Below are 25422 nucleotides of genomic sequence, written 5' to 3'. Positions count from 1 at the left end.
AGACTCACCATGAAAAGTGACCTACATAGCTAAAAGATAACAGGGACAAACTTAACTCAGTGATGGAATAGAATCAAGGAAGTCACTTTCAAATCTGTTTCCAAACTTAGTTTGGGAGTTGATAATTACGTACCAACCACAATGTACTCTGAGGACCACCAATATTAACAGTAGTAGTAATTATTATATTTAATAACCATTAAACATATTCCAAGAGCCTTCCATATATTGTCTTTTCACCTCAGGACAAACCCATTAGGTTTTACTCCCGTTTTATAGATGGGGACACTAAGGCACAAAGAGGTTAGGTAATTTGCTCAAGGGTAGTTAAGTAGAACAGTCAGGTTTGGAACTCAGGTGGGCTGTCCCCAGAGCTCATGACCTCACCACTGTATTAGACTACACCCCATACCCCCATTGGAAAGCTGTTAGATTTACATCGTCTAATATGTAGTCAGTAGCCACATGTAGCTATTTCATTTAAATTAATTATAATAAACATCATACCACTTTGGAAAACAGTTTGGCAATTTCTCAAAAGATTACATATAGAGTTACCATATGACCCAGCAATTCCACTGTTAGGTACATACCCAGGAGAAATGAAAACGTATGTCTACACAAAAACTTGTACACGCATGTTCACAGAAGCATTATTCATAATAACCCAGAAGTGAAAACAGCCTAAATGACCGTCAATGTAGGAATGGATAAATAAAATATTGTACATTCATACAACTGAATATTAATCGTCCACAAGAAGGAATAATATACTGATATATGTGATGATAAACTGATCTGTCAACATTGATGAATCTTAAAAACATTATGCGAAGTGAAAGCCAGTCACAAAGGACCACATAAGTGCATGATTGTGTTTATATGGACTGTCCAGAATAGGCAAAGCCATAGAGACAGAAGTAGATTAGTGGTTGTCAGGGGCTGGGGGAGGAGGGTGTGAAAAGGGGAGAGACTGCTAATGGCTATGAGGCTTCTTTATGGGATGATTGAAAATGTCCTAAAATTAGATAGTGGTAATGGTCACACAACTCTGTAACTTACTAAAAAGGCATTTTATGTACACTTTAAAAGGGTGAATCTTTTGACATGTTAATTATATCTCAAGAAAGTTGATATAAAAAACTAAATGTCATTAAAAATTCAGTCCTCAGTTATCCTAGCCACATTTCAAATACGCAAGAGCCACACGTATTGATGAACAGTGCAAATAGATAATTCCCTCCAACATCACAGAACATTCTACTGGATCAGCACTGCATCAATGAACGGATAAAAGGCCTCCTTTACCATCTAACCACAGTCCACCTTTCAAGTCTCACCACCTGCACACTCCTCTTCTCACACCCACATAGGAAGATTCTGTCACAGACTATGTGCCTCCTCCAAACGCATGCTCCATTTTCTCTCTGGAATGGGCTTCTCCCCTTCCTGCTCTACAGATATTCTACTTATCCTTTATCCTTCAGAGCACGTCCAAGTGCCTCTTCCCTAACCCCCACCTTCCCCTGGCCCTAGCAGAATCAGTTGCTCCCACTGGCCTTTGTTTGCACTTCCATTACAACATTGATCCCTCTGGATTACAAATCATTGTGTGTGCTGTCTTTCCCACAAGATGACCAGCTCCTTGAGGACAGGGAGTCCGTTACTTATTTGAGGGTTCCCAAAGCCTAGCTAGAATAGCCTGCTACAGAGTAGACATTTCAGTGTATGTTGCTGAATTCTACTGAAAGGATTTGCAGAAACTCAAGGTATTGATTTTCGACAACTGTTCACTTTGGTGTGTAAAACAGACTAAGAAAATGAAGGAAAAAGGATTCGAATCCGGAAGTCTCCTATCCCATTATTCTACAAGAAGGAGTGTTGGTGATTGCACTGAAATGCCATTTTTAAAGAAAGAAGGGCTTCTGGACTGAAAACTGGGGCAATGTAGGTGAGTAAAGGAGGGAATTAGGGGCCAATGGGTATACTATTGAGAGCGGGGGGGGGGGGGGGGGGACTGCAGGGACGAGGGCCCCCATCCAATTCAAAGTTGTAAGTGTGGCAGAAGAAAAGTAATGCATCTCTAGAGATTTGTGCCCAGAAGGCCATTGGTCGAGTCACTTCATGGAAAAATACTTTTTTACTAAATCTTTATTTTAGATGATATAGCCAGATTTTTCTGGTTAAGCCTAATCAAAAAGAGAAAAAAGAAATCTATGTATCTCAATCATAATTTAACTGGAAGAGACAAAAGGCCAAGGCCTTACTATTTGGAGACCTTACTGGGTTTTTTTTCCTATGGATTCAAGGACTCATAACTGAGTTGCAGTAACGTATAGGAGAGTTAAGTCTAAGTTCCTAACCACAGAAGTGAACTAAGCTGATGAACTTTCCTGGGCCAGGATAGCCAAGAAATGGCTGTTCCAGGGCAGAGCTATTAAGAGGGAAAGCAAGCCACCTAAATATCATGTTTTTCTTATATTAAATGCATATTAAAAAAAAGTTGTACTTAATAGAGCCATTTTAAGGGGGGAAAATGCAATAAGGTACTCACACCATTTCAACAAGGAGTAAATGTGGAGAGTCCTCCTCAATTCAGAGTTAGCTGGAAGTCACTTGTTGAAATAAGGACAGTGCGTACCTGAAGTAGGTCCTGGGCCAAAATGGTCTCTGAATCTTTTACTTTACTGATTTCTACAAGCCAAAAATCAACAAAGACCAAATTGGCTAAATTGTGGTAGATTCAGAGTTAATAATTATATAACAGCTTCCGTTCCAAAAGCTAAAATTCAAAACACAAATCTCACTACAGATATACTAGTACAGTATCTCCGACAAAGAGACAAGGCATTAAGTAGGGGTGGAGGTGTATGGGGGAAGGGGTCAGGAAGAGGGAGACCACTCATTACAGAAACCTTCCCTTCTCTGCAGGAACTGTAACCACATAATAGCTGCTGGTCAGTGCATCCATCCAAATGGAACAAAGTACAAAAGCCACCCTGTCCCCAAAGTAAGCTTTGGAGGTGCCAGAGAAATGATAAGAAAATGGCCTGTGCTCAACAAACTGCACTTAGGACATGACACTGAAGATCCTCTCCCACATTTTCTCCCAGGCTTGCATGACATGGTAAGGAACCTCCACTTGCCATTCTTCCTCCTGCTAAGAAATGGATGTTTCCCACCACTGACTATGAGGTCTACCCCTCCTCTCCAATAGGGTGAGGCAGTCCACAGACCCTGGGCACCCATCTCCGAAGGCTCAATATTCCTAAATCAACCCTTTAGCAATGTTATTTATTTATTACTAACTGGGAAACAGCCTTTGGAGAGACAGAAATAGACAGGTGCAAAGGAAAAAACAACAGTTTGTTCTATGTTTTGTTCTGTCAGCATTTATACTTAATTTTACCAGTCCAAATGGTGGTAACTTTTCTAATGGACAAAGAAAATTTATTTCTCCTGCTAGTTTGATTTTAACTGGGAAAATAAAGAACCCCAACAAAGCCTAACATGAAAGAGTTCCGACCTAGGAAAGGGAATATACTGGCCCAGAACATGAGCTCTATTACGTTCACATGTTATTTCTAATATACATAAAAATACTCTGAAGAAAAAACAGGACACTTCAACCGAAAAATGAATAAGCAAATTGTGGTATAGCCATACAGTGGAGTATTACGCGGCCATAAAAAATAATTAAGTACTGGTTCATGCTACAACATGGATGAATCTGGAAAACAGTATGCTAAGGGAAAGAACCCAGACACAAAAGGCCACACTGTAGAATTGCATTTATATGCAATATTCCGAATAGGTAAATACATAGAGACAGAAAGCATATTGGTGGTTGCCAGGGACGGGGGAAGTGGAGAACAGGGGGGGACTGCTTAATGGGTAGGGGGGTTCTCTTTTGGGATGTTTTGAAACTAGACAGAGGCGGTGATTGCACAACATTGTTAATATACTAAATGCCACTGAATTTTTCACTTTAAAATGGTTACATGGTTTTAAATAGCTTATGTGAATTTCACCTCATTTGATCTTTAAAATAAAGAATACTAATGGACAAAACAAAGATGCATACAGCATGTAAATCGACAAGCCCGTGAACTCCTTATGGGAAAGATATGTTTGCTGGGACTCTGCTTCTACTCTTGATCACAACGCAAGGTTCAAGTGCTAGGGGCTGTATAGATTCTGCCATCATGTGTGTGTCTTTCTGAAAAGACAGGGAAGGGAAGAGAAAGTGAAGAAAATAGAATGGGAAAGCCTTGCCAGACGCAAGCAAAGGAGGGGTGATTACCCCTAGTGCACCCCACCCAACTTGGCACCAGGAGTAATGCTCCCATTAAGGTTTCGAAACGCCAGCCAGAGCTGGAATCAACACAAGCCAGCTTCTCTGCCTGGATAAAAAGCCAGCCACCCAGCAAGAAGAGCTCCATTTGGGGTGCTCCAGGAGGCTAGCCCCGGTCAGCGTCAGCGACGGGCTCTCCCCGGCCGGCCCGCCGAACAGTCAAAGCTTATTGGGACCCCCCTCCTCAGGGGTCCCGGTCCACTGCATCCCACCTGCCTCCCAAGGGTCCTGCCTCCAACCACGATTAAAAATGGTGCCCTCAGAACTTGCCCCTGCTCCAGCCTGAACTAAATACCCTCAGCCCCTCCCCCCTCTGGCTGACTCGGGAGCCCACGGACCCGACCCGCGCGGACGGGCACGCGGCGCCGCTGCTTGGAGACTTGCTCCACGGGGAACACGAATGCCCCCCGCATGCCCCCGCCTGGCACCACTGTCCCGGCCCACCTGACCTAACAGCCGTCTCAAAGGCCCGCACTCGCTTGGCACCACGCCTCTGCCGACCTGCCAGAAACCAAAACAGGTGTCCCTCAGCGACACACCGACGCCCCCCGAGGTCCTGGCCCCTGCACGCATAGGGGTCCCTCTCCGGACCCCTCAACTCCTGGCAACAGCACTCCCTCAGCCCCTCCAGCTAGCAGCGAGGCCGTCTCCAGCCTCCTCCAGCCTCCTCCAGCCGGGCCTCGACGACCCCCAGGCTCCCAGCCGGGCCCGGACGCCCCCTCCCCCTTACCTGCGGGGGTTCAGCCCTGGCTGACAGGGGGCTGGGCAGCGCCTGGAGGAGCAGGAGCGCCATGCCACCCAGGAGCCTTCTCCTCTCCATCCCCCTCCTGCTCCTGCTCCTCCGCCACGGCGCCGCCACCACCCTCCTCCTCCTCCCTCTCCACCTCTTTCCTCTTCTTCCTTCTTCCCTTCTTTTCCTGTTTCGCTCTCCCCTCCCGCTTCCGGCTCGGCTCCACCCCGGCCAACACACCCGCCCAAACACTGGGAGGTTCTCCAGTTCCAGCGCTTCATTGGCCCCTGCCCTGCGTCCATTCATCCAAATGGCTGTCGATCAAAGCGAAGTCCCGCCCCCTACTGAAGTCCCGCCCCGTGAAGAAGGAAAACCAGAAGGATCCAGCCAATGAAAAGTAGGAGGAAGCTGGGCCATCTTGGGTGCTGCGGGCCGTGTCAATGCGGAGTGTCGGAAGCCGCTCCGGCCGGGGGCGGGGCCTCCTCCAACGCGTGGTATTGAAAAGTCTAATCGGATGTAGCCATCTTGAGTGTGGCGGAAGTACTAGGTTTCCACAGTTTAGCGAAGAGAAAGAGTGTGATGATTCGAAATGGTGTTGGCAAATGTTTGTTTGTTTTTTAAGAAGGTAGCCGGGCGCTCCTAAAGAATAAAACAACTGCAATCTAAAAATGTTCTGATATCTTTTGTCTTGGAGCACAGCCTCAGTACCAGGGTCCCTCTGCTGGTCTCAAACTGCCCAAGCAATAGCTTGGGGCCGCTGGCCTTTCCTAGGAGACAGTGCCTTTGCCTGAGGCGCAGTGCTTTGTCACCACAAGTTCCAGGGACGAGATTCTAGTCCCTCTACCACAAAAGTAGCTCTGAAATCCACCCCAAAGGCTTTCATCCATGTTCTCCTCTTCTGGGTAAACACAAATGGTCTCCTTTCACACACCACCACAAGGGTGCTCTACCACACACACACACACACACACACACACACACACACACACACACCGTTTTTGTCTCATGGCTTTCCCTCAGTGGATAGAGCATCCATCCGCCAGTGGACTGAAGGGTCCCGGGTTTGATTCTGGTCAAGGGTGCCTGCCTCGGGTTGCACCTACCTCGGATTGTGGGGAGGCAATCAATCAATGTGTCTCTCTCACATCGATGTTTCTCTCTGTCTCTCACCCTTCCCTTCCACTCTCTCTAAAAATCGATGAAAAAATATCCTTGGGTGAGGATTAACACCCCCCCCCCCAAAAAAAAACACCAAAAAACCACCTCCCTACAGGATATATAGTCCAAACTTCGCAGTATGGTCCTGTGTCCTGATTCCTGCATACTTCTCTTGATCTCACCTGCCACCCACACATTCTGCTCACACTGGTACACTTAGGAGATCCTCAATGTGCTGTGTTACACGATACACTTAACTTCGTTTACACACTACACATACAAACTCCTAGTCCCACCCCCTTGTTTCTTCTTCTGGATTCACATAACACTCCCCCCCACAGTGTATCTAATCTGTATCTGCCTGGCTGACCCCTCCTACTAAATTTGCAGCTTTTTGTACAGCACGCCAAGTCTTACTCATTTCCTAAGAAATCCCTACAGCATCCTGTACAGGACCCAACTGTGAACTTAATCAATGATAGTGAAATGAAGACCCATGACAGAGAAACCAGCTGCCTGTAGCTGTCATTTTCCTCTCAAAGCATTATACAGTCTGGCCCTATGCCTGAGCCCACAGGGAGTTTGTTCTTGGCTTAAATGGTGGCAAAGTGGGCAACAGGTAAGAGTGAAGAAAACTGGTTTTGCCCCAACATAAGAATGTCCATAGTTCTGCCTCTGTCTTGATCCTGCTTTCCCAAGTGCTGCAAAAGGTGACAAGTATTTTTGTCAATCTCAAGTTTCTTAGCAATTTATCTATTCCACAATCAAGCTCCATAGGGGATAAATAAAGATTGAGTACTGAGACATATGAAAACATGCTCTAAGTCACTAATCATCCAAGAGATGCAAATCAAAACGACAATGAGGTACCATCTCATACCTGCCAGAATGGCTATCATCAACAGATCAACAAACAAGTGCTGGCAAGGATGTGGAGAAAAAGGAACCCTCTTGCACTGCTGGTGGGAATGCAGACTGGTGCAGCCACTGTGAAAAACAGTATGGAGTTTCCTCAAAAAATTAAAAATGGAACTCCCACTTGATCCAGTAATCCCACTTCTAGAAATATATCCCAAGAAACCAGAAACACCAATCAGAAAGGATATATGCACCCCTATGTTCACAGCAGCACAATTTACCATAGCTAAGATTGGGAAACAGCCTAAGCGCCCATCAGCAGATGAGTGGATTAGAAAACTGTGGTACATTGCTCTAGCCAGTTGGTTTGGCTCAGTGGATAGAACGTCGGCTGCGGACTGAAGTGTCCCAGGTTCAATTCTGGCCAAGGGGCACATGCCCCGGGTTGTGGGGCTTGATCTCCAGTAGGGGGGTGTTCAGGGAGGAAACTATTCAAGATTCTCTCTCATCAGTGGATGTTTTCTATCTCCTCTCTCGTTCTCCCTGTCGTCACTGATGCCTAATCGAAATGGATGTGTTAATAATGAAAAACTGGTGAGGTACAACTACACAATGGAATACTATGCTGCTATAAAAAAGAAGGAACTCTTACCATTTGCAACAGCATGGATGGACCTGGACAGCATTATGCTAAGCAAGATAAGCCAGTCAGAGAAAGATAAATATCACATGATCTCACTCATTTGTGGAATATTATGAACAACATAAACTGATGAACAAAAATAGAACCAGTCATAGAAGCATCGAACAAACTGTTCAACCTATGAGGGAAGGTGGGGAGTGAGGGGGTAAGAGATCAACCAAAGGACTTGTATGCATGCATATGAGCATAACCCATGGACACAGATGGGGGGGTGAGGGCATGTGCTGGGGGGTGGGGGCAGCAGGGGAGAGGTCAATGGGGGGAAAAGGAGACTTAGGTAAATTTTTTTTTAATTGAGTACTAAGCAAGGGCCCAATTATTTCCATACAGAGGGTCTTAATCCTGGCATCAAAGAGTTACAGAGGCCATATAAAGGCCAGGTATTATCATCATTAGGAAACCCCAATGGCTTCTATTTGTCAGACAGGATTTTGTCCCAACTTCCCTTTCTCCCTTTCCCTGAGAGCTCAAACTGAGCGACTGGACAGGACACACACTTAGTCTGGATTAGCACTGCCCACACCAAGGCATTTTAGTCACTCTCACCGGCTTTATTTCCACACCCCCCAAGAGCCAATTGAAAGAAAGCAGAGGCCTTACAAAATGGCGCTGAAATGCCGTCTGAGTGAATACTTTTCAGAGTGCCTCTGAACTGTAGCCACTACATACTCCAGACTTTTCCGAAGAGTAATCATCTGTGAAGAGAAGAGGAATGCCAGGAAGCTTAAGAAACTGGGAAGGAAAGGGAAAGGTGGTTGGTTTTTGAAAGAACATCAGTGTCAAACTGCTTCTGAGCTCTGGTAAGGATTTCCCAATTTGTCTTTGGAAGTGGGCAAAGCTGAAGCCAAATCTCGTATCCTAAGAAAACTAACTCAAAGACACAGACCTTTCTGCTTCGACAGCAGCTAAAATCAAATTGTACATTATAACATGTATGAACTTTGAAAACATTATACTAAGTGAAAGAAGCCAGATACAGAAGGCCACACACAGTGTGATTCCATTTATATGAAATGTCCGGAACAGGCAAAACTAGAAACAGAGAAAGTAGATTATGGATTGTGAAGGGTTGGGGCTGGGGGATGAGGGAGTGACTTAATTCATAGTTTCTTTTGGGGGTAATGAAAAAGTTCTGGAATTAGATCATGATTATGGTTGTACAGCTTTGCTGAGTATACTACAAATCACTAATTTGTACACTTTAATAGGATGAATTTATGTGATATGGATTACATTTTAATTTTTTTTAAATAGAGGGAAAAAGTAAGTTGCAGCCAGTATTGTGACCGCAGAATGGAGGCCCTTCTCATTAGAGCAATGGTCCTTCAAGTGTAGTATGTAGAATCACCACTGGAAAATTACCAGAAGTGTAAATCCCAAGGCTCTGCCCCAGACCCACATAATTTAGAAATCTGGAAGAGGAAGCCATATGATCTGTTTTAACAGGTGCTCCTGGTGCATTTTTTAGAGCTATTTTTCCAGAGTAGAAAAAACTTTTTGCGTAAAGGACCAGAGAGTAAATACTCTAGGTTTTGCATGTTACATGCATTGGGTCTCTGTCACATATCCTTTTCTTCCTTTTTACGGCCCTTTAAAACCTTGAGCCATGGTTTGCCAACTCCTGCTCGAGAGCAACACAGCTCCCATTCTGGGAGCTCTCTGGAGCTTCCAGCAGACAGGTGGGTTTTTCCCTTGTAATAAGGTAGATGAGCAATGGCTTCCGGGCTTCGGACAGGTAGGTTCCCCTAAAGTTGTTGCCCTCCCTCCAGGCCAAGGCTAAAGTCAGTCCAGATCCTATTTTCCATCCAGGTGTTATTAACTCAGCTGCAGACAGTTCGTTGTGCTTTGAAGAAATTTATTCAATTCACAGTGGTATCTTTGAACAGTCAGTAAATTCTACTAGACAAAGCTCAGACAGACACTGACCCCAGGTATGCCACAACAGTCCCCCAAGGAGGGTGAGAAATCACCTACAGCAGCCAAGTTGGAAAGGGCAAGTGACTGTGCTTTGCTGTGTGTCCTTGAAGGCTCTTTGGTCCTGGCTGGTTTTCTCTTATAGGCGTCCAAATAAAACTTCCCTTTCCTAGTCAGTACACACCAGTCTTTGGTATTTAACCGAATGGGCTGAAGAAGGGAGGTAGCCAGGAAATTACACCCATTACAATGTGTGGTTGATGCCTACATAGATCCTTTTTACTCACAGTTAGTAGAATTATCTTTTTTTTTTCCCAAGGTGACCAGAGCCACAGCCATTCTAGATCTGTGTGTGTGTGTGTGTGTGTGTGTGTGTGTGTGTGTGTGTGTATTATTCATTTCAGAGAGGAAGGGAGAGGGAGAGATAGAAACATCAATGATTAGAGTGAATCATTGATGGGCTGCCTCCTGCAGGCCCCCTACTGGGGATTGAGCCCACAACCCAGGCATGTGCCCTGACCAGGAGTCAAACCGTGGCCTCCTGGTTCATAGGTTGATGCTCAACCACTGAGCCATACAGGCTGAGCAGAAATATCTTTTAAACACAGAAATAAAATCAGACATGATTTTAGAGCAGAACAAATTATCTATAGACAGGGCTTGAGCACCATGGAACTCTGCTGCCTCACACAATGACCTTTTTTCAGCACTAAGAACTCCCAGGTGTCTGATAAAACTCAAGGTTAGCAGCACTCCCAAAGAACCTTTCTGACAGGGGCAATGAGGAGAATGGGGTAGAGTGGAGATGAGCCCCAACACAGACCAGCCCTCCCTCCCCCCGTGTTAGCTAGAACTACATGGGTAAAGGTTTCATGGCTTGAGAGAAGATGACACAGAGGAAAGAGGAAAGAAGAGTAGGAACTTCTCTTTGTCCCAGGGGTTCTTCCCAATCCCAAAGTTTTCCTAATTTTTCCAATCGATTTGCTGAATGTCTCCCTCTGGTCCCAGCAACTTCTCCCTGAGGGGGCCTCAGCTCCTGGTTTCCATGGGATGGAAGGGGGAAGCAGACAGAGGATTTGGTCTTCCGCCCCTTGTTCACTTTCATCCCCTGGAGCCCAATAAACCAAGTGCCTGGGTAGAAGCATGAGGAATTCTGCTGCCTCATACACCCCCAAGTACACCGGAACCTTAGGCCCTGTTGGCAAAGAGGAATGAGGGCACAGGCAGCTAAGGAGGAGCTGGTGAATATTGGTACAGACTGGTCCTTGCTGAGGCGGGACATTTAGAGACCCTTATTGAAGTAGACAGAAGGCACAAGTTCTCCATACTTGGCCTTGATGGTGTCTTGGAGCTCCTGTTCCAGGTAGGAAACTGGCAGTTCACTGAGGAGAGAGAAGAAGGTTATGAGTATGCCACCTAGACAGCAGCAAATTACCCTTCGATACCAACTCAAATACCACTTCTAAAAAGCCCCTTCCCCATTTGTCCCTTCAGAATTAGTAAGAGCTACTGTACAACACAATATGTTGCTTTTACCTCTACTCAGGCCTGTCTTCCTTCTCCCTGGTGCTCAACTTCCACCTTCTCCACAAGATTACAGGCACAGTGCTCGGAACACAGGAGACATCTAACAGATGACCACTGAGCTAAGAGCACTAAGGAAGGGGAGAGTGGCATCTCCTCGGAATATATTCCAGGTCTGTATTCATACCTGGTCTCCTGGAACAAGTCCGTCCTCCCACCCACCTGATGCTGCCCTTCCATGACATGGTGGATGAAAAGGTTCAATTCATCCACCCTCTGGCAAATAAGAGCCAGAATAAGGACCTGGGTCCAGCCAGGGGAGATTTATCTAATAACCCAACCAGCAGGACAGAGTCTCTTGTTGTTCCCCCACTTTCTCTCCAAGGCAGCCCTTGCTGCCCTGGAAGCAGTTCATCCCTTTGGAGACGTGTTCTGGCTTACCATTCACGCAGGGTTAAGAGGCCCAGAGTTTAGGCTGACAGGCACTTGTCGCTGGACAAATGCTGCCCTTCTTGCCCCTCCCTCTCTCCTTCCGGACAGCAAGCAGGGCAGGGAGAGTAGGGACAGGACATTTGGAAAAACAAAGGAAGGAATGAATAGCTGATACCATATCTGTGGGAAGAGCCCACATGCCACTGGCACCATGAAGATGAGGCTGCATTCTAGCACGGATTAAAATCAGCCAGCCTCCACCCTTCATCCCTTACCCCGATCCACCCCTGTTGTTCAAGCACATGAAGTCACTAGGGAGTGCAGGCAGCAGCCCCTAAAGACCACATGCATCCACTGATATGCAGGGAAAGCAGTGAGGGGTGTGAATCCAAAGGCCCTGCTCCTCTATTCACTGAACATCTGGACCAGGGGTGGGCAAACTTTTCTTTTTTAATATATTTTATTGATTTTTTACAGAGAGGAAGGGAGAGAGATAGAAACATCGATGAGAGAGAAACATCAATCAGCTGCCTCCTGCACATCCCCCACTGAGGATGTGCCCGCAACCCAGGTACATGCCCTTGACCGGAATCGAACCTGGGACCTTTCAGTCCGCAGGCCGACGCTCTATCCACTGAGCCAAACCGGTTTTGGCTGGGCAAACTTTTTGACTCGAGGGCCACAATGGGTTCTTAAACTGGACCGGAGGGCCGGAACAAAAGCATGGATGGAGTGTTTGTGTGAACTAATATAAATTCAAAGTAAACATCATTACATAAAAGGGTACGGTCTTTTTTTTTTTTTTTTAGTTTTATTCATTTCAAACAGGCCGGATCCAGCCCGCGGGCCGTAGTTTGCCCACGGCTGAATTCTGGACTGTTGGAGAACAGTAAGGGGCAGGGTTGATCAAACTTCAGTGTGCATACAAATAACTCCAGGGGCTTAGAAAAATGCGATGCTGATTCAGTAGGTCTCGGGAAAGGTTTGAGAGTCTTTACTTCTAACAAGTTTTCAGATGATGCAGGTCCAGAACAATGTCTCACAGGACTTGGGAGTCTAACAGACCTGAGTTCCTACCACAGCTTTGACACTTAGAAGTTGTACAGTCTGGGGCACGTTACCTCTGGGCCAGCAGAGGGAGGACAAGAGTGTCTGCTTTGCAGCGTCACTGCGAGGATTCAATGCGATAACAACCTATGTGCAGCACCCGACCTGTGGGAACTGCCCACCCGTGGTAATTCAATTAACAGAAGTTTAGCATGTCGCCGAGGACCAATCTCAGCTCCAGCAATTGAGCAAGTGTCTTCATCGCTCCAAGCCTTTTGTAAAAGAAGATAATGGCATCTATGCTTCCAGGGCTGGGGAAATTAAGTGAAATTATAGATGTGCAGCACTAGCACAGGGAGCACATTCAATATGTGTTAGTTGTTGTTGCCGTCATTAGCCCTGTAGTCCTGGGAAGCATGATTAATGGTAGGACATGTCCAGTCGATGGCAGGCACCTAAGAATGCTGCCATGACGTGTTTTCCTCCCGTGCGAGGTTGGGATGCTTGACAGCCCCAGGCTGTCTCACATTTTTGTCTCTTTGTGTATTTTATCTATTTATTTATTTTATTGAGATATAATTGACATGTAACAATGTGGAAGTTTAAGATGTTGATTTGATACATTCACATATCGCAACATGATGATCTGAGTGTTAGCTAACACCTCTATCATGTCGCATAACTATCACTTCTTTTTCATGGTGGGATTGTCTCTTTTTTTTTTTCTTTTGAAATAAAATTGGGTTTTTTTTTTAATTTTCATAATTGAGATTTTATGGTTTTGAAATAAAGTTTTTATTGCTGATAGTATTACAGATATCTCCCATTTGTCTCATCATTTTTGTCTCTTCTCCAGACTGAAGGTCAGAGGGAAGACCCTGGGACAGGAGGGTACCCAAGCTTTCTGCCTTCCATGCTCATGTGTACACAGAGCCTAGCTAGCCTGGTTCCCTCCAAAGAGATGAGGTGAGAGCTCTCTAGATGGATCACAGGTGTACTGAGCCCCAGCGCTGTGGAAGTCAGGCAAAGGAGTGCATGCTCTTCAACACAGGTGACATAAGAAGACAGACCTTGGTGCCCCAGCTACCACAGAACCCAAACCAAGAAAACATCTTACTCACAAGCACCCACACAGCATAACCTGCAACGGCGCATGCAGGACCTTGACTTTCTGCACAAAAACAAACAAAAGGAAAACCCACATGGGACTTACATACCTTAAGGTGAACCCCACGCCTGCCCCGCGCCCAACCAACCAGCCTCAGGTATAAGACTGCTGGCCCTGACGGAGAGGAGAAGGGCTCTCCTTGCTCTCTGTAGACAAGGCCAAGCAACCCGCTATGTTGTCTGAAGCGGGCAGCCAGGGGGGACTGGGATGATGAGCCCTACTTCAGTGAGATGAAGACTGGCAGCTAGAGGGAAGGAGGAGAGGACCAGGAGCTCCCAGGCACAGGTGTGGTGGGAGGACTCTGGGCAGGGAAGAGGCAAAAGGAAACCCCACTCACCTGCATGAAGGGCAGTTTCTCCAGCCTTTCCATGACGATTGGCAATAAGACTGAAAGAAACCAGGGAGAAGCCGGGGGGACCTGTAAGACTCTCCCTAAGACCCCTTTCCGAAGTCAGATCAGGGACTGAATGATTCTCCCTCCTTCCACAGAAGCTCCAGGAAATACTTTTCATTTGGGAGAATGGCCACTCTGACTTGTCCCCCATGTCCCAGCAGAAGGGTGCTTCCCAAAGCACACCGGCAACAATAGAACACGTGCCCAGACCCAAAGTGTCCTCAAAACTCAAAACTATGTCTGAGAGCTCATGTAAACAGACTTTTTATCTTCCCCTGTAACATGCCCCTGCTGGAAGCACAACCAGGGAAGGGGATTTATTTTCGCTACCACTGTCTCCCCGGGACCCCACACTGTGTCCAGTACATTGAAGGTACCTAAGAAATATGTGCTGAATAAAAATAACGTCAAGTGTCTCATCAATTGATGTTCCAAGAACTACAGTGTGGTTCTCCTGTGGCTTTCAGCACTCAAGCAAACCAGTATGAGAAGCATCGCTGTAGAAGCTGGGGTCCCACCTCCCACCCGAAAGCTGAGTGTGGCTGAGGCCTCTATCATGTGCTCCAGGGGCCCCCATCTTACTCATGCCAGGGGCTGCCATGGTGATCCGAGAAATAACCACTTGGGTGATGCCTATGGCCGCAGCTCTCTGAGGGCAGAAAAGAGCAAGTTGTTAGGAATGACCTTATCCAATATCCATGGCTGGGCCAGTCAGGGTCATAGCCAAGTCTGAGCTGGTACAGGGGAAGGGATGGACCTGCCAGGGGCTGAGTGGCTTCTCCCAACCTTCGCCTACCCAGCCAGCTTCAGGACTAGAAATGAAGCAGAAAGGACATGAGAAATGTCCCAAACAGAGAAATGTGGGGTGGGAATTGAGGAGAATGAGAGTGGAGTCGGGGAGATCCTGCTCTGACCACTAAGGACAGGACAGGGTATGAAAGGGAGTTCCCTCCTCCCACCCAAAGGGAGACCTTTGCTCACCCGGGAATGACCAAGCTCATTATGATTTTTGTCCTTCACGGAGATGCCTTGGATGAGTTCCCTAGACACAGACAGGAGATGCTGGATTTGCGAAAGGGGTGCTGGAAGCCTGCCAGCCATGTGACACACCAGGGGACCAAGGCCAGGGGACCAAGGCCAGGGCACTCACGCTCTAGGGAGCCACCTCCGTAGCCACCTCCGTAGCCTTGCCCTGTGACCTTCCCCTGCACTCCAGCGAGTGGTATCTGAAGTGATCTAGGGCATTGGCTAAGAGAGCTAGTCCTGAGCCCAGACTGCCTAGGTTGAATCCTGACACTGTAGAGTGTGTCTGATCATGAGCAAGTTCCCTAATCCTTCTAAAGACTGTTATCAACTGCAAAATGGAGACAATCCTGACACCCGCTTCATAGGACTCAGTGTTTTAACAGGATAATGCCTGCAAAGTGGTTAGTCCGGTGTCTGACACGGCGCGCCTGCACCACAAACAGTAGCTGCTCTGGTTATTATTCTCAGGCCAGTTCTTGACAGCATTCGCCCCAAAACCAGGTAGACGGCTGGGACTTATTCATTTGATGGAAAGGAGAAACTGGATGGGGAAGGGAGAGAGTAGAGGAGCAATGTGTATGCACAGCTATCCCGTAGTGTGCTCTCAGCAAGGGCAACGTGACACATTTCCACTTACTAGCAGTTCTAAGAAAATGTGGCTGTAGAAATTGGTGATGATGATGAAGGCAATGATGACAACAGCAGCAATAAAAGCTAACATTTATATAGCACTTGTTATGTTCTAGGTGCTATTTTGAGGACTTTACATCTATTACATCATTCAATTGTATAACAGAGGAACATCTATGCTTTCTCTAGTCAAGAAATAAGAACTGCTCTAGCTGGCATGGCTCAGTGGATAGAGTGTTGGCCTGCAGACTGAAGGATCGGAGGTTCGATTCCGTTCAAGGGCATATGCCTGGGTTGCGGGCTCGATCCTCAGTAGGGGGCGTGTAGGAGGCAGCCGATCCATGATTCTCTCTCATCATTGATGTATCTATCTCCCTCTCTTCCTCTCCCTTCCTCTCTGAAATCAATAAAAATATTTTTTAATTAAAAAAAAAAGAAATAAGAACTGAGAGACACAACAGCTTTCTCCTTTTAACTATTCTTAGAGCTGGGTACCTGGAAAACATCGACCTATTCCTCCGGCTTCTTTCAAAGCTTCTTGGCTCTGTTCTATCTTTGGACACCTCGCTCTGGGGCATTTCATTCTGTAAACCATCCCCAGGGCTTTGGAAGTAGGCAGCGCTCACAACTTAAATACAGTTGCAGTTGAAAGAACATGATTGAGTATAAAATGCACAGGCTATGTCTCCATCCCACACCATCAAAAAAATGGCTCCCACATACCCATCACAGATTAAACCTAAATTACCCGCCACTCGTATTGGAGTGGCCATCACTATTAGAGTAGCCGATCCTCAGGGACCCTTCAGAGGCACAGCCTGGCAGCCTCCCCCCACATCCACCCCAGCTCCAAGAAGCCACCCACTGCCTTGGTCTCTTGCCTTGGTTTCCCTGCTGATCTTGTGGCTGGTAAGGAGGAAAGGGGACCCCTGTACTCACTGCTGTCGCATCATTGGGATATTGACACAGTTAGCAGCAGCTACAGCAGCAAAGGGCACCCAGCGGGCCACCAAGGGTGGAGCTTTCTGTTGGAGAAAGGGAACAATGGGAGTTGTTGAGGCTCGCTGAAAGGTGAGAGTGGAGGGACTTACGGGCTACAAAACAAGGGCTACTGCCACACACCCAGGCACCCATCTGGGAAGCCAAACTCGCTCAGAGGCCTGAGAAAGACCAACCTGGGGACAGCCCTGCTGCATTTCCCATTACCTGGCTGGGCTCTGGTTATACCCCAACTCACCCAGATGGGGCAATGCCTAGTTCTCCCTAGGACTTTGCTGCCCCCTGGTGACCACCATGCCCACAGCAGCCCCAGGAGTACCTTTGTCAACATGTTCATGCTCACAGCAGTGGTCACCGCAGTAGTTGTGGCTGTGAGGTAGGAAAGGGCCATCTGCCTAGTGGAGGAGAGAGGTGCTTAGGAATGGGGAGCCCTTTGGGCTGAGAGTAAGACCATGGCTTGAGGGAGGAAGTCTGGAAATGAGGCTTCATACCTGAGAAGTTCATGTGGTTTGTCCGTGTCACCTTGTAGCCTCCCCCTAACTCCAGGTGATCCAGCCCCCTGGGCCTCCTTTCTGTACTTTATTTATATTTGAATCCAACAAATACTTATTGAGTGTCTATTATGTGCTATAGATTGTTCCAGGTGCTTCCTTTCTGTCCTTTAAACACACCCAGCTTTTTCCTACCTCAGGATCTCTGCACACCGCTGCTCCCTTCCCAGGGTATTCTTCCCTGGGCTCTTTCTTTTCTTTTTTTAATATATTTTTATTGATTTCAGAGAGGAAGGGAGAGGGAGAAAGAGAGAGAAACAAAAATGATGAGAGAGAATCGTTGATTGGCTGTCTCCTACACATTCCCTTCTGGGGATCGAGCCCAGGCATGTGCCCTGACCACGAATCCAACCATCACCTCCTGATTCATAGGTCAACACTCAACCACTGAGTCACACTGGCTGGGTTCCCTGGGCTCTTTCATAGCTAAATCCTTATCCTTCAGAACTCAGCTGATACATCAGCTGTATAGGGAGGACTTCCCTGACCAGCCTATCTACACAGACACCTCTCTGCTGTTCTCTATCTTGTCACCTGTGTGTTTCCTAATGGCGACAATCTGAGATTATTGTACTTGTTTTCTTAGGAAACCTTAAATTCTACAAGAAGAAGGACCACAAATGCCTTACTCAAATGTATCCCCAACACCTGAGCCATTCCTGACATATGTGTAGAATGAATGTAGAAGAAATACTTTTAGAATGAACACATTTTGCCCTAGCCAGTTTGGCTCAGTGTATAGAGCATTGGCCTGCGGACTAAAGGGTCCCGGGTTCGATTCCAGTTATACCCAGGTTTCGGGCTCAATCTCCAGTGGGGGGCGTGCAGGAGGCAGCCAATTAATGATTCCCTCTCATCATTGATGTTTCTATCTCTCTCTTCCTCTCTGAAATCAATAAAAATATATTTTTTAAAAAATGAACACATTTTGAATTGGTCCAAGAAGATGCTTTCCTAGTCAGCTTAAGACAACACTTCCAAGCCCTGAAAAGGGAGGAACTTCATCACCTGTCCAGTGTGAACCCTACGCAGGGAGGACTGGCAGCCTGAGAACCCTTTAGAAAGGTTGTTCCCCTGGAGGCAAAAGGACAGCCACCTCCTCCAAACCCACGTGGACAGCCTGGGGTTCGAGTCTCCTACCTGACTGATGTGGGGGAAGCCGCATTCCTGTTGGTGTAGTTGACTAAGGCATTGAAGGACTGGTTCACCCATTGCCAGAAGATGATCGCTGGCGTCGTCCTACCAGTAATCGAGGTCCGGAAAGGAGAGGAGAATGGAAGGGAGGGCTTGGTATACACAGGTCAAACCATGTTAACAGCTGTTCCCCAAACTGCTCCCATGTTCTATACACCTGGGCTTTTGTACAGTCTTGCCCCTCTTCCTGGAACACACACACACACACACACACACACTCACACACTCACTCACTTTCACACTCACACTCTGTTCCATCCATGGCTAAATCCTGCCCTGTTGAGAGATTACTTCCTCCTTGGAACCTTTTTTGACCCTTCCCCTGCCCTTCCTGAGATGAAGTCATCCCATGCTCCCAACTCTTAAAATCCCATATTCTCTCAACCTACCACTTAGCAAGCTGGACTGTAACAGTTCACTTACTTCTTGGTCTCTAACAAAACTGAAAGCTCCTTGAGGGGAAGGAAGGACTAAAGTCTTTATATTCCTAACAGCTGGGGCCCAAAGTCTGGCTCAATAACTAGACAAATAAATGCGTAGGGGGGCGGGAGAAGGAGGAGAGGAAGGGGGAAGAGCCACACATCCAGTAGCTACAACGTTTATTCTCTCCCCAACTGAGCTGAAAGGGCCTTCCTATTTTTTTCCTGGGATATTACATTATAAAATGCATTAAATTCATTGTTAATATAAGCACCTTTTAAAGAGGAAATTAGTATCGTGTATTCACTGAGCGTTCTAGAAAGGACTGCCTTAGTTAAAACCCAGGTACCAATACTTCCTGGCTGTATGAGCTTGCACAAGTTATATAACCTCTCTGGAACCTCAGTTCCTCATCTATAAAATGGAGAGGTAATAGTACCTCTCTGTAGGACTGTTGAGAAAATTACATGAGGTAACACATTCAAAGAATTCAACACAGTGCCTAGTATCGGGAAAGTTTCAATAAAGATGGCGATTATTATAATAGGGCTCCCTGGCTAGCAGAACCAAGTGGCTACACCTCCGATCGCCTTGCCCCCAAGTCCCACCTGTAGAACTGGAGCATGAAGCCTGTGATGATCATGCCGCCGGGAACCTGGAAGGACATCCGTCCAATGACATTCATCTTCTCCCCGGTGTCAGGGTGGAAGGCAGAGTCATAGAGCTTTTTGGCATACAGCAGCTGCTCCACTTGAGTCCCTGGGGGCACGACCCCCATCCTGTCACCCAAGGACAGAGTTACCCCCATGTCCCCCCACTCCAAGTCATCCTGCTCTAATTTCTCCCTCCTCCCTGAGATTTCTGCCTGTACCCTCATCTTCAGTTTCCACCTCCTCTAGGGAACCCATCCAAATTGCCCCAGTGCCTCCAACCCCCTTCCCCTAACCATTCACCTGCTTTTCTCCACCATCATCTTGGCCCAATCCAGCTCCCCCTCTGGTACCAAAACAGTGCAAGGGTCCGTGATATTGAAGAAGTGCTTCACCCGCCCCAGGAAAGTGGACTGGTCCCAACGGGGGGCATCGATGTTAAAACCAGACAGGTCAGGCTCCATCTTGCTTCGCACACAGAACTGTGTACTTAAGGAAGACAGGAAAAATGAGGACTGTTCCCTAAATCAAAACCTGACCCGGGAGCCCTGGGCATCTCCCACTCTGGTAAACTGCCCGCTTTCACCAGCCACTGCCGTCATCTCACTCAGTCTGGGAAGGACTCAGACTGAGCAACTGGGTACCACCATGTGTTTCCTGAGTGCCTGCTGGTGGCCAGCCCTGTGCTTGATCATGCTGCGGGGGAGACTGGTAAAGGGGACAACACAGTGCCTGTACTTGGGGAGCGGAGTCTGACTGAGGAACAAGAGCCCACAGTGGAATCATATGTAATATGTACAGCAACAATAATACAGGAGATCAGCAGAAGCAGAGACGAAGGAACAGAGTAATCAGAGGGGGCTTCCCAGAAGGAGTGGAATGTGAGGGAGGCCCTAGGAGATAGATTTATCTGAAGGAGGTAGAAGGCATGGGATCACATTAAAGGTAGAAACAATCACAGATAAAGTGGAAATGAACATGGCATGATCACTTTCGTCATTTCAGTGTCTGTGTGTGGTGCATGTCGGCCCTGTGAGAGATTCAGGGCCATGGCTGTGAGCAAGGCGCCATGTCTGCCCTCAAGGAATTTCAGAATAGAGGTTAAACAGGTAAGTAATTCAATACGGACAGCAGAATAAACAATGCTGCCGCCAGACCCTGGGAGCAGTGGAAAGCCAGAAAAGAGGCATCTAAGACTGAGACGACCATATCTCCCAGTTTGCCTAGGAGTGTTGGCCTGGGGTCATTACTAATAGCACCCCTTTCACTCTCAATTTGCATGTGTCCCAATTTGCATGATAAATTAAATGGTCACCTTATCTGAAATAGATGAGGGACTTTTTTTTTTTTCAGTCAACAGAGCCTTTATTAACATGCAAGTATCATTTGCCACAAGATATACATGTTATCCTAATCTTTCAGTTCTTTTTCAATATTTTAACTTAAGCTTACTTGTGGATCTAATATAAAAAGTAACCTACTAAAATCGGTCAAAGTAAAATTTGATTCTATCTATCACCTTAACCTTTTATTATTTAGATTTATAATTGACATCATTTGTCTCAAGTAGCAGAATATAATTCTTGTACTTGATAATCTTCTATACTAAAATATGTGCCAGTATATCTTAAGAAATTACTAAATATATGGAATTAACATAGATATTTAACTGCTTTCAATAAGCTGGAAAGTACAATGTTAAGTTTTCTAAGAGGAAAATCATTTATAGATCTTGGTTGTTTATGGTTTTTGCAGTTTCCATAAAAACTGGTCCATATTAAACCAGTGTTGAAGAATTAAGATGGAAACTTAAAAACCCTAATGACAGTCTTGATTTACTAAGATAGAAACAATAATAAACCAAACTACAGTTCTCTTTTCCCAGGCCCAAGCAGAGATGCTCTGTTATAGCTTTTGAAAAATTTTTTGTCTGCTTAGTATAAAAGTTGAATGACCTCTTTATAAGTTAGATATCAGTAGGAGACCCACAGATGATGGGCATATTTATTGGGACACATTTTAGTTAATAGAAGATAATTCATATACCGTATCAAAATGCATTATAAGATTTGCACTATATCTGTCCACATGCTTGTCATATTTTATAACATTTCAGTTGGATGCAGGAAGACTGGAATTGTTCAGAAAAGTCTAGCTTTTAAGATGTGGGTAAAGTTCACAGTGAGTCTTTTAAAACATTTAAATAACCAGAAGTATAATAACAAGAAGGGATTATGTAAGAAGAATGAATATTGCAAAGGAAGCTTTATAGTCAATGAAAATACAGTACTTTGGATTGGCCAATATGCACAGTACACATGAAATCAAGGTCATGTACTTTACTTATTGACCACGTGGCTACAGTTCAAAAGGTCACTACTCCAACAGCCTTACCAAGTAATCTTCCAAATTGCTTTTAAATAAAGTTCTTCAATTGTAGCAATGAACAAAAAGACAAGAAACACTTAAAACAATACTGCAGTTTATCAAAAGACACATAAGAAATTTCAACTCATGTCTTTGACAGTTATAAAAATCAATGTTTGGCTAAGTTATAAACATGCTTATAATGCAATTATTTGCATAATTCTAATAATAGTAATGACAGCTCTAAGATCAGAATAGGTTTAAAAACAACAACACTAAAAACATAAAAATACATAGCCCCATTATTTACCTGTAGAGTATGTTCATTTACGACTAAATTTCAGCATTTACTATATCGCCACTGCTCTAATTTTAAAAATCACATCCAAAGGGAAAGGCAAAACTACCTAGCAACTGCCTATTTGATTATTTCTCAATTTGTGAACATGTCCTTAATCTGTTGATGTAGCAAACAAATTTCAACTGTGTCATGCAAAAGAAGAGACGACAGTCTGCCTTGCAATGAACTTTAAAGTTCAATTGCACACAAGCAACATGCTATATATGAAAAAATTACTAACTGAACTACAGGTATTAAATACTGAAAATAGTTAACAGTTTGTTATAATTTATTTTATTTAACAATCTAGGAAGTTTGCAGCCATCAGCAGTTCCAGTGCAATTTCAGGTGCAATTGGGAATTCAGGAATCTCCCTGGAGCTGTTAGCATAGCGAACCTTGTAAGTAAAATACATGCATACTTTGGATAGCACATGTGAAGGGATCTCTCTAAAACTGACTTCATTAGTTTCATTCTCAGCAAACTGACCTGGGCCACTCAACATGGCTTGTATCGTTCCTGATGTTAATGCATGTTCTCTTTTTACAATAAATTCATGACCATCTGAAAATATCAACTTGACATACATGGCATCAGGGCCTTCACAGCCACCATAGGCTTCTCTTCTTCACTCGTCAGCCCCGCAGCCACCGCAGCCACCATGCCAGGTCCCCATACACCACCACAGCCTCCACTCCAGGGCCATCCCTCCACCCCCACAAGCCTGCCGCCGTGAGTTCCAGGCTAGATGAGGGATTCTGAACACACTTTGTTAGTATGAGAATTAAGCAATGTTTTGGAAATATGCATAGACGTTAAATAGATGGAAGAGCAGTATTTCAAGCAAAAAGAAGAGCCAGCACTGAAAGCTCATGGTGTGCACAATGTCACTCCTATCCTCACAACAAGAAAAAAAGCTGAACAAACTAAAAATCAACAACTCTTCTTAGCCCCATCAGAGAATTGAGATCACAGGGCAAACCACTGCCCCAAAACCTGGAGACAGGCAGGTAAAGAGACACACAGCTCATTGAGAGCAGCCCACTGTTAGGGCAAGGATCACTGGAAAACTTAAACTGCAATCAACGAATTTCTGGAGTTTGATGTGGACAAGTGGGGACTCAATCTTGGGGGACACTACTTTTGTGAGTTTTACCTCCAGAAGCCCACTAGGTTCTCAAGGTGAAGATCAGAAAAATATCTCCTAGTGCTTCTGGCAGCCAATCAAGGATTCCCTCTCATCATTGATATTTCTATCTCTCTCTCCCTTCCTCTCTGAAATCAATAATTTTTTTTAAGAGAGAGAGAGAGAGAAAATAATTTAAAAAGAATAGAATAGCCAAGAACCTTGGGACAATTACAAAAGATGTGGCAAACACATAATGGGAATACCAGAAGGAGAAGAAAGGAAAAGAAGAAATATTTGAATAAGTAATGACTGAAAATTTTCCAAAATTAATGACAGACACCAAACCACAGATTCAGGAGTCTCAGAGAACACCAAGCAAGATAAATGCTCCAAAATCTATATTTAGGCATATTATATTCAAGCTGAAGAAAATCAAGATAAAGAATATCAAGAAAGCCCTAACCGGTTTGGCTCAGTGGATAGAGCATCGGCCTGCGGACTCAAGGGTCCCAGGTTCGATTCCAGTCAAGGGCATGTACCTTGGTTGCGGGCACATACCCAGTAGGGAGTGTGCAGGAGGCAGCTGATCGATGTTTCTCTCTCATCGATGTTTCTAACTCTCTATCCCTCTCCCTTCCTCTCTGTAAAAAATCAATAATATATATATATATTTTTTAAAAAGAATATCAAGAAAGAAGCCAGAAAGAGGGGATAAAAACACCTTACTTAGAGCAAAGAATTACATCAGACATCTCTTTAGAAACCATGTAAGCAAGAGAAGAGTGAAATATTTACTAGTAAGTGTTGAAAGTACAAAACAACAACCCATGAACCTAGAATTCTACATCAAACAAAATGATCCTTTAAAAATAAAGGAGAAAAAGAATTTCTCAGACAAACAAAATTGAAGGAGTTTGTCAACAAGAGACCTGACTTGCAAGATGTTAAAGAAGTTCTTGAGAAAGAAAGAAAATTATATAGGTTATAAACTCTGACCTACATAAAGAGTGTCAGAGAAGAAATAAATGAAGGTTAAAAATAAAATCTTTACTTTTCTTCTTCTAATTGTTAACAGTTAACAAACAGATAACAGTGTGTTCAAAATAATAATAGCAACCATGTATCCAGTGATTATAGCTGTAAATAAGTGAATGATATAGTGGATGGGAGGGAGGAACTGAGAATACTCTACTGTAAGGTACTTGTACTACCAATGAAGTGGCATAGTATTACTTGAAAGTGGACTTGGATTAGTTGTAAATGTATATTGCAAACTCTAGGGAAACCAGTAAAAAATTTTCCCAAAAGAAAAATTAATAATAGATATGCTAAGAGAAGAGAGAAACTGGAGTCAAACAGAAAGCTAAGACTTTGGAACTTTTGCCTAAAAATTTCAGGAAGAAGCCCAGCCAGCATGGCTCAGTGGTTGAGTGTCGACCTATGAACTAGGACAGTGATGGCGAACCTTTTGAGCTCGGCGTGTCAGCATTTTGAAAAACCCTAACTTAACTCTGGTGCCGTGTCACATATAGAAATTTTTTGATATTTGCAACCATAGTAAAACAAAGACTTATATTTTTGATATTTATTTTATATATTTAAATGCCATTTAACAAAGAAAAATCAACCAAAAAAATGAGTTCGTGTGTCACCTCTGACACGTGTGTCATAGGTTCGCCATCACTGAACTAGGAGGTCATGGTTCGATTCCAGGTCAGGGCACAAGCCCAGGTTGTGGGCTCGATCCCCAGTGTGGGGCATGCAGGAGACAGCCAATCAATGATTCTCTATCATCACTGATGTTTCTATCTTTCTCTACCTCTCCCTTCCTCTC

General features: G+C 45.1%; 2 protein-coding genes and 1 pseudogene across 9 annotated transcripts in view; all 3 read right to left on the bottom strand.

Annotated features, from left to right (window-relative positions):
* WBP1L (WW domain binding protein 1 like) overlaps positions 1 to 5389 on the bottom strand; it is a 59173-nt gene extending 53784 nt beyond the window's left edge. For all 3 annotated transcript variants that reach the window (XR_002830979.1, XR_002830980.1, XM_006095908.3), the window contains exon 1: positions 5085 to 5389. Coding sequence is in view for 1 of the 3 variants with exons in the window: in XM_006095908.3 (XP_006095970.2) it covers positions 5085 to 5174 (90 nt within the window). In the remaining 2 variants the exon portion in view is untranslated. The remainder of the gene's footprint in view (positions 1 to 5084) is intronic.
* Positions 5390 to 10671: 5282 nt separating this feature from the next.
* Positions 10672 to 25422, bottom strand: part of SFXN2 (sideroflexin 2) — a 65205-nt gene continuing 50454 nt past the window's right edge. For 4 of the 6 annotated variants that reach the window (XM_023759822.1, XM_023759824.1, XM_023759823.1 and 1 more), the window contains 11 exons: positions 20056 to 20241; positions 19711 to 19881; positions 18629 to 18727; positions 17257 to 17332; positions 16878 to 16963; positions 15264 to 15324; positions 14865 to 14931; positions 14226 to 14275; positions 13842 to 13891; positions 11849 to 11896; positions 10851 to 11099 (listed from right to left, as the gene is read on the bottom strand). In XM_023759822.1, coding sequence (XP_023615590.1) covers positions 11000 to 11099; positions 11849 to 11896; positions 13842 to 13891; positions 14226 to 14275; positions 14865 to 14931; positions 15264 to 15324; positions 16878 to 16963; positions 17257 to 17332; positions 18629 to 18727; positions 19711 to 19881; positions 20056 to 20241 — 994 coding nt within the window. In that variant the 3' untranslated portion in view covers positions 10851 to 10999. Of the gene's footprint in view, positions 11100 to 11848; positions 11897 to 13841; positions 13892 to 14225; positions 14276 to 14864; positions 14932 to 15263; positions 15325 to 16877; positions 16964 to 17256; positions 17333 to 18628; positions 18728 to 19710; positions 19882 to 20055; positions 20242 to 25422 lie in introns of all 6 variants that reach the window. The other 2 variants (XM_023759821.1, XM_023759825.1) reach the window with 2 other exon arrangements.
* LOC102440922 lies at positions 22758 to 23075 on the bottom strand (annotated as a pseudogene).

Source organism: Myotis lucifugus, unplaced genomic scaffold (assembly GCF_000147115.1).
Source record: "Myotis lucifugus unplaced genomic scaffold, Myoluc2.0 scaffold_162, whole genome shotgun sequence".
In the NCBI taxonomy this organism is placed as follows: Eukaryota; Metazoa; Chordata; class Mammalia; order Chiroptera; family Vespertilionidae; genus Myotis; species Myotis lucifugus.
The sequence above is the reverse complement of the archived record's forward strand: the minus strand, read 5'-3'. Positions and strand labels throughout refer to the sequence as shown.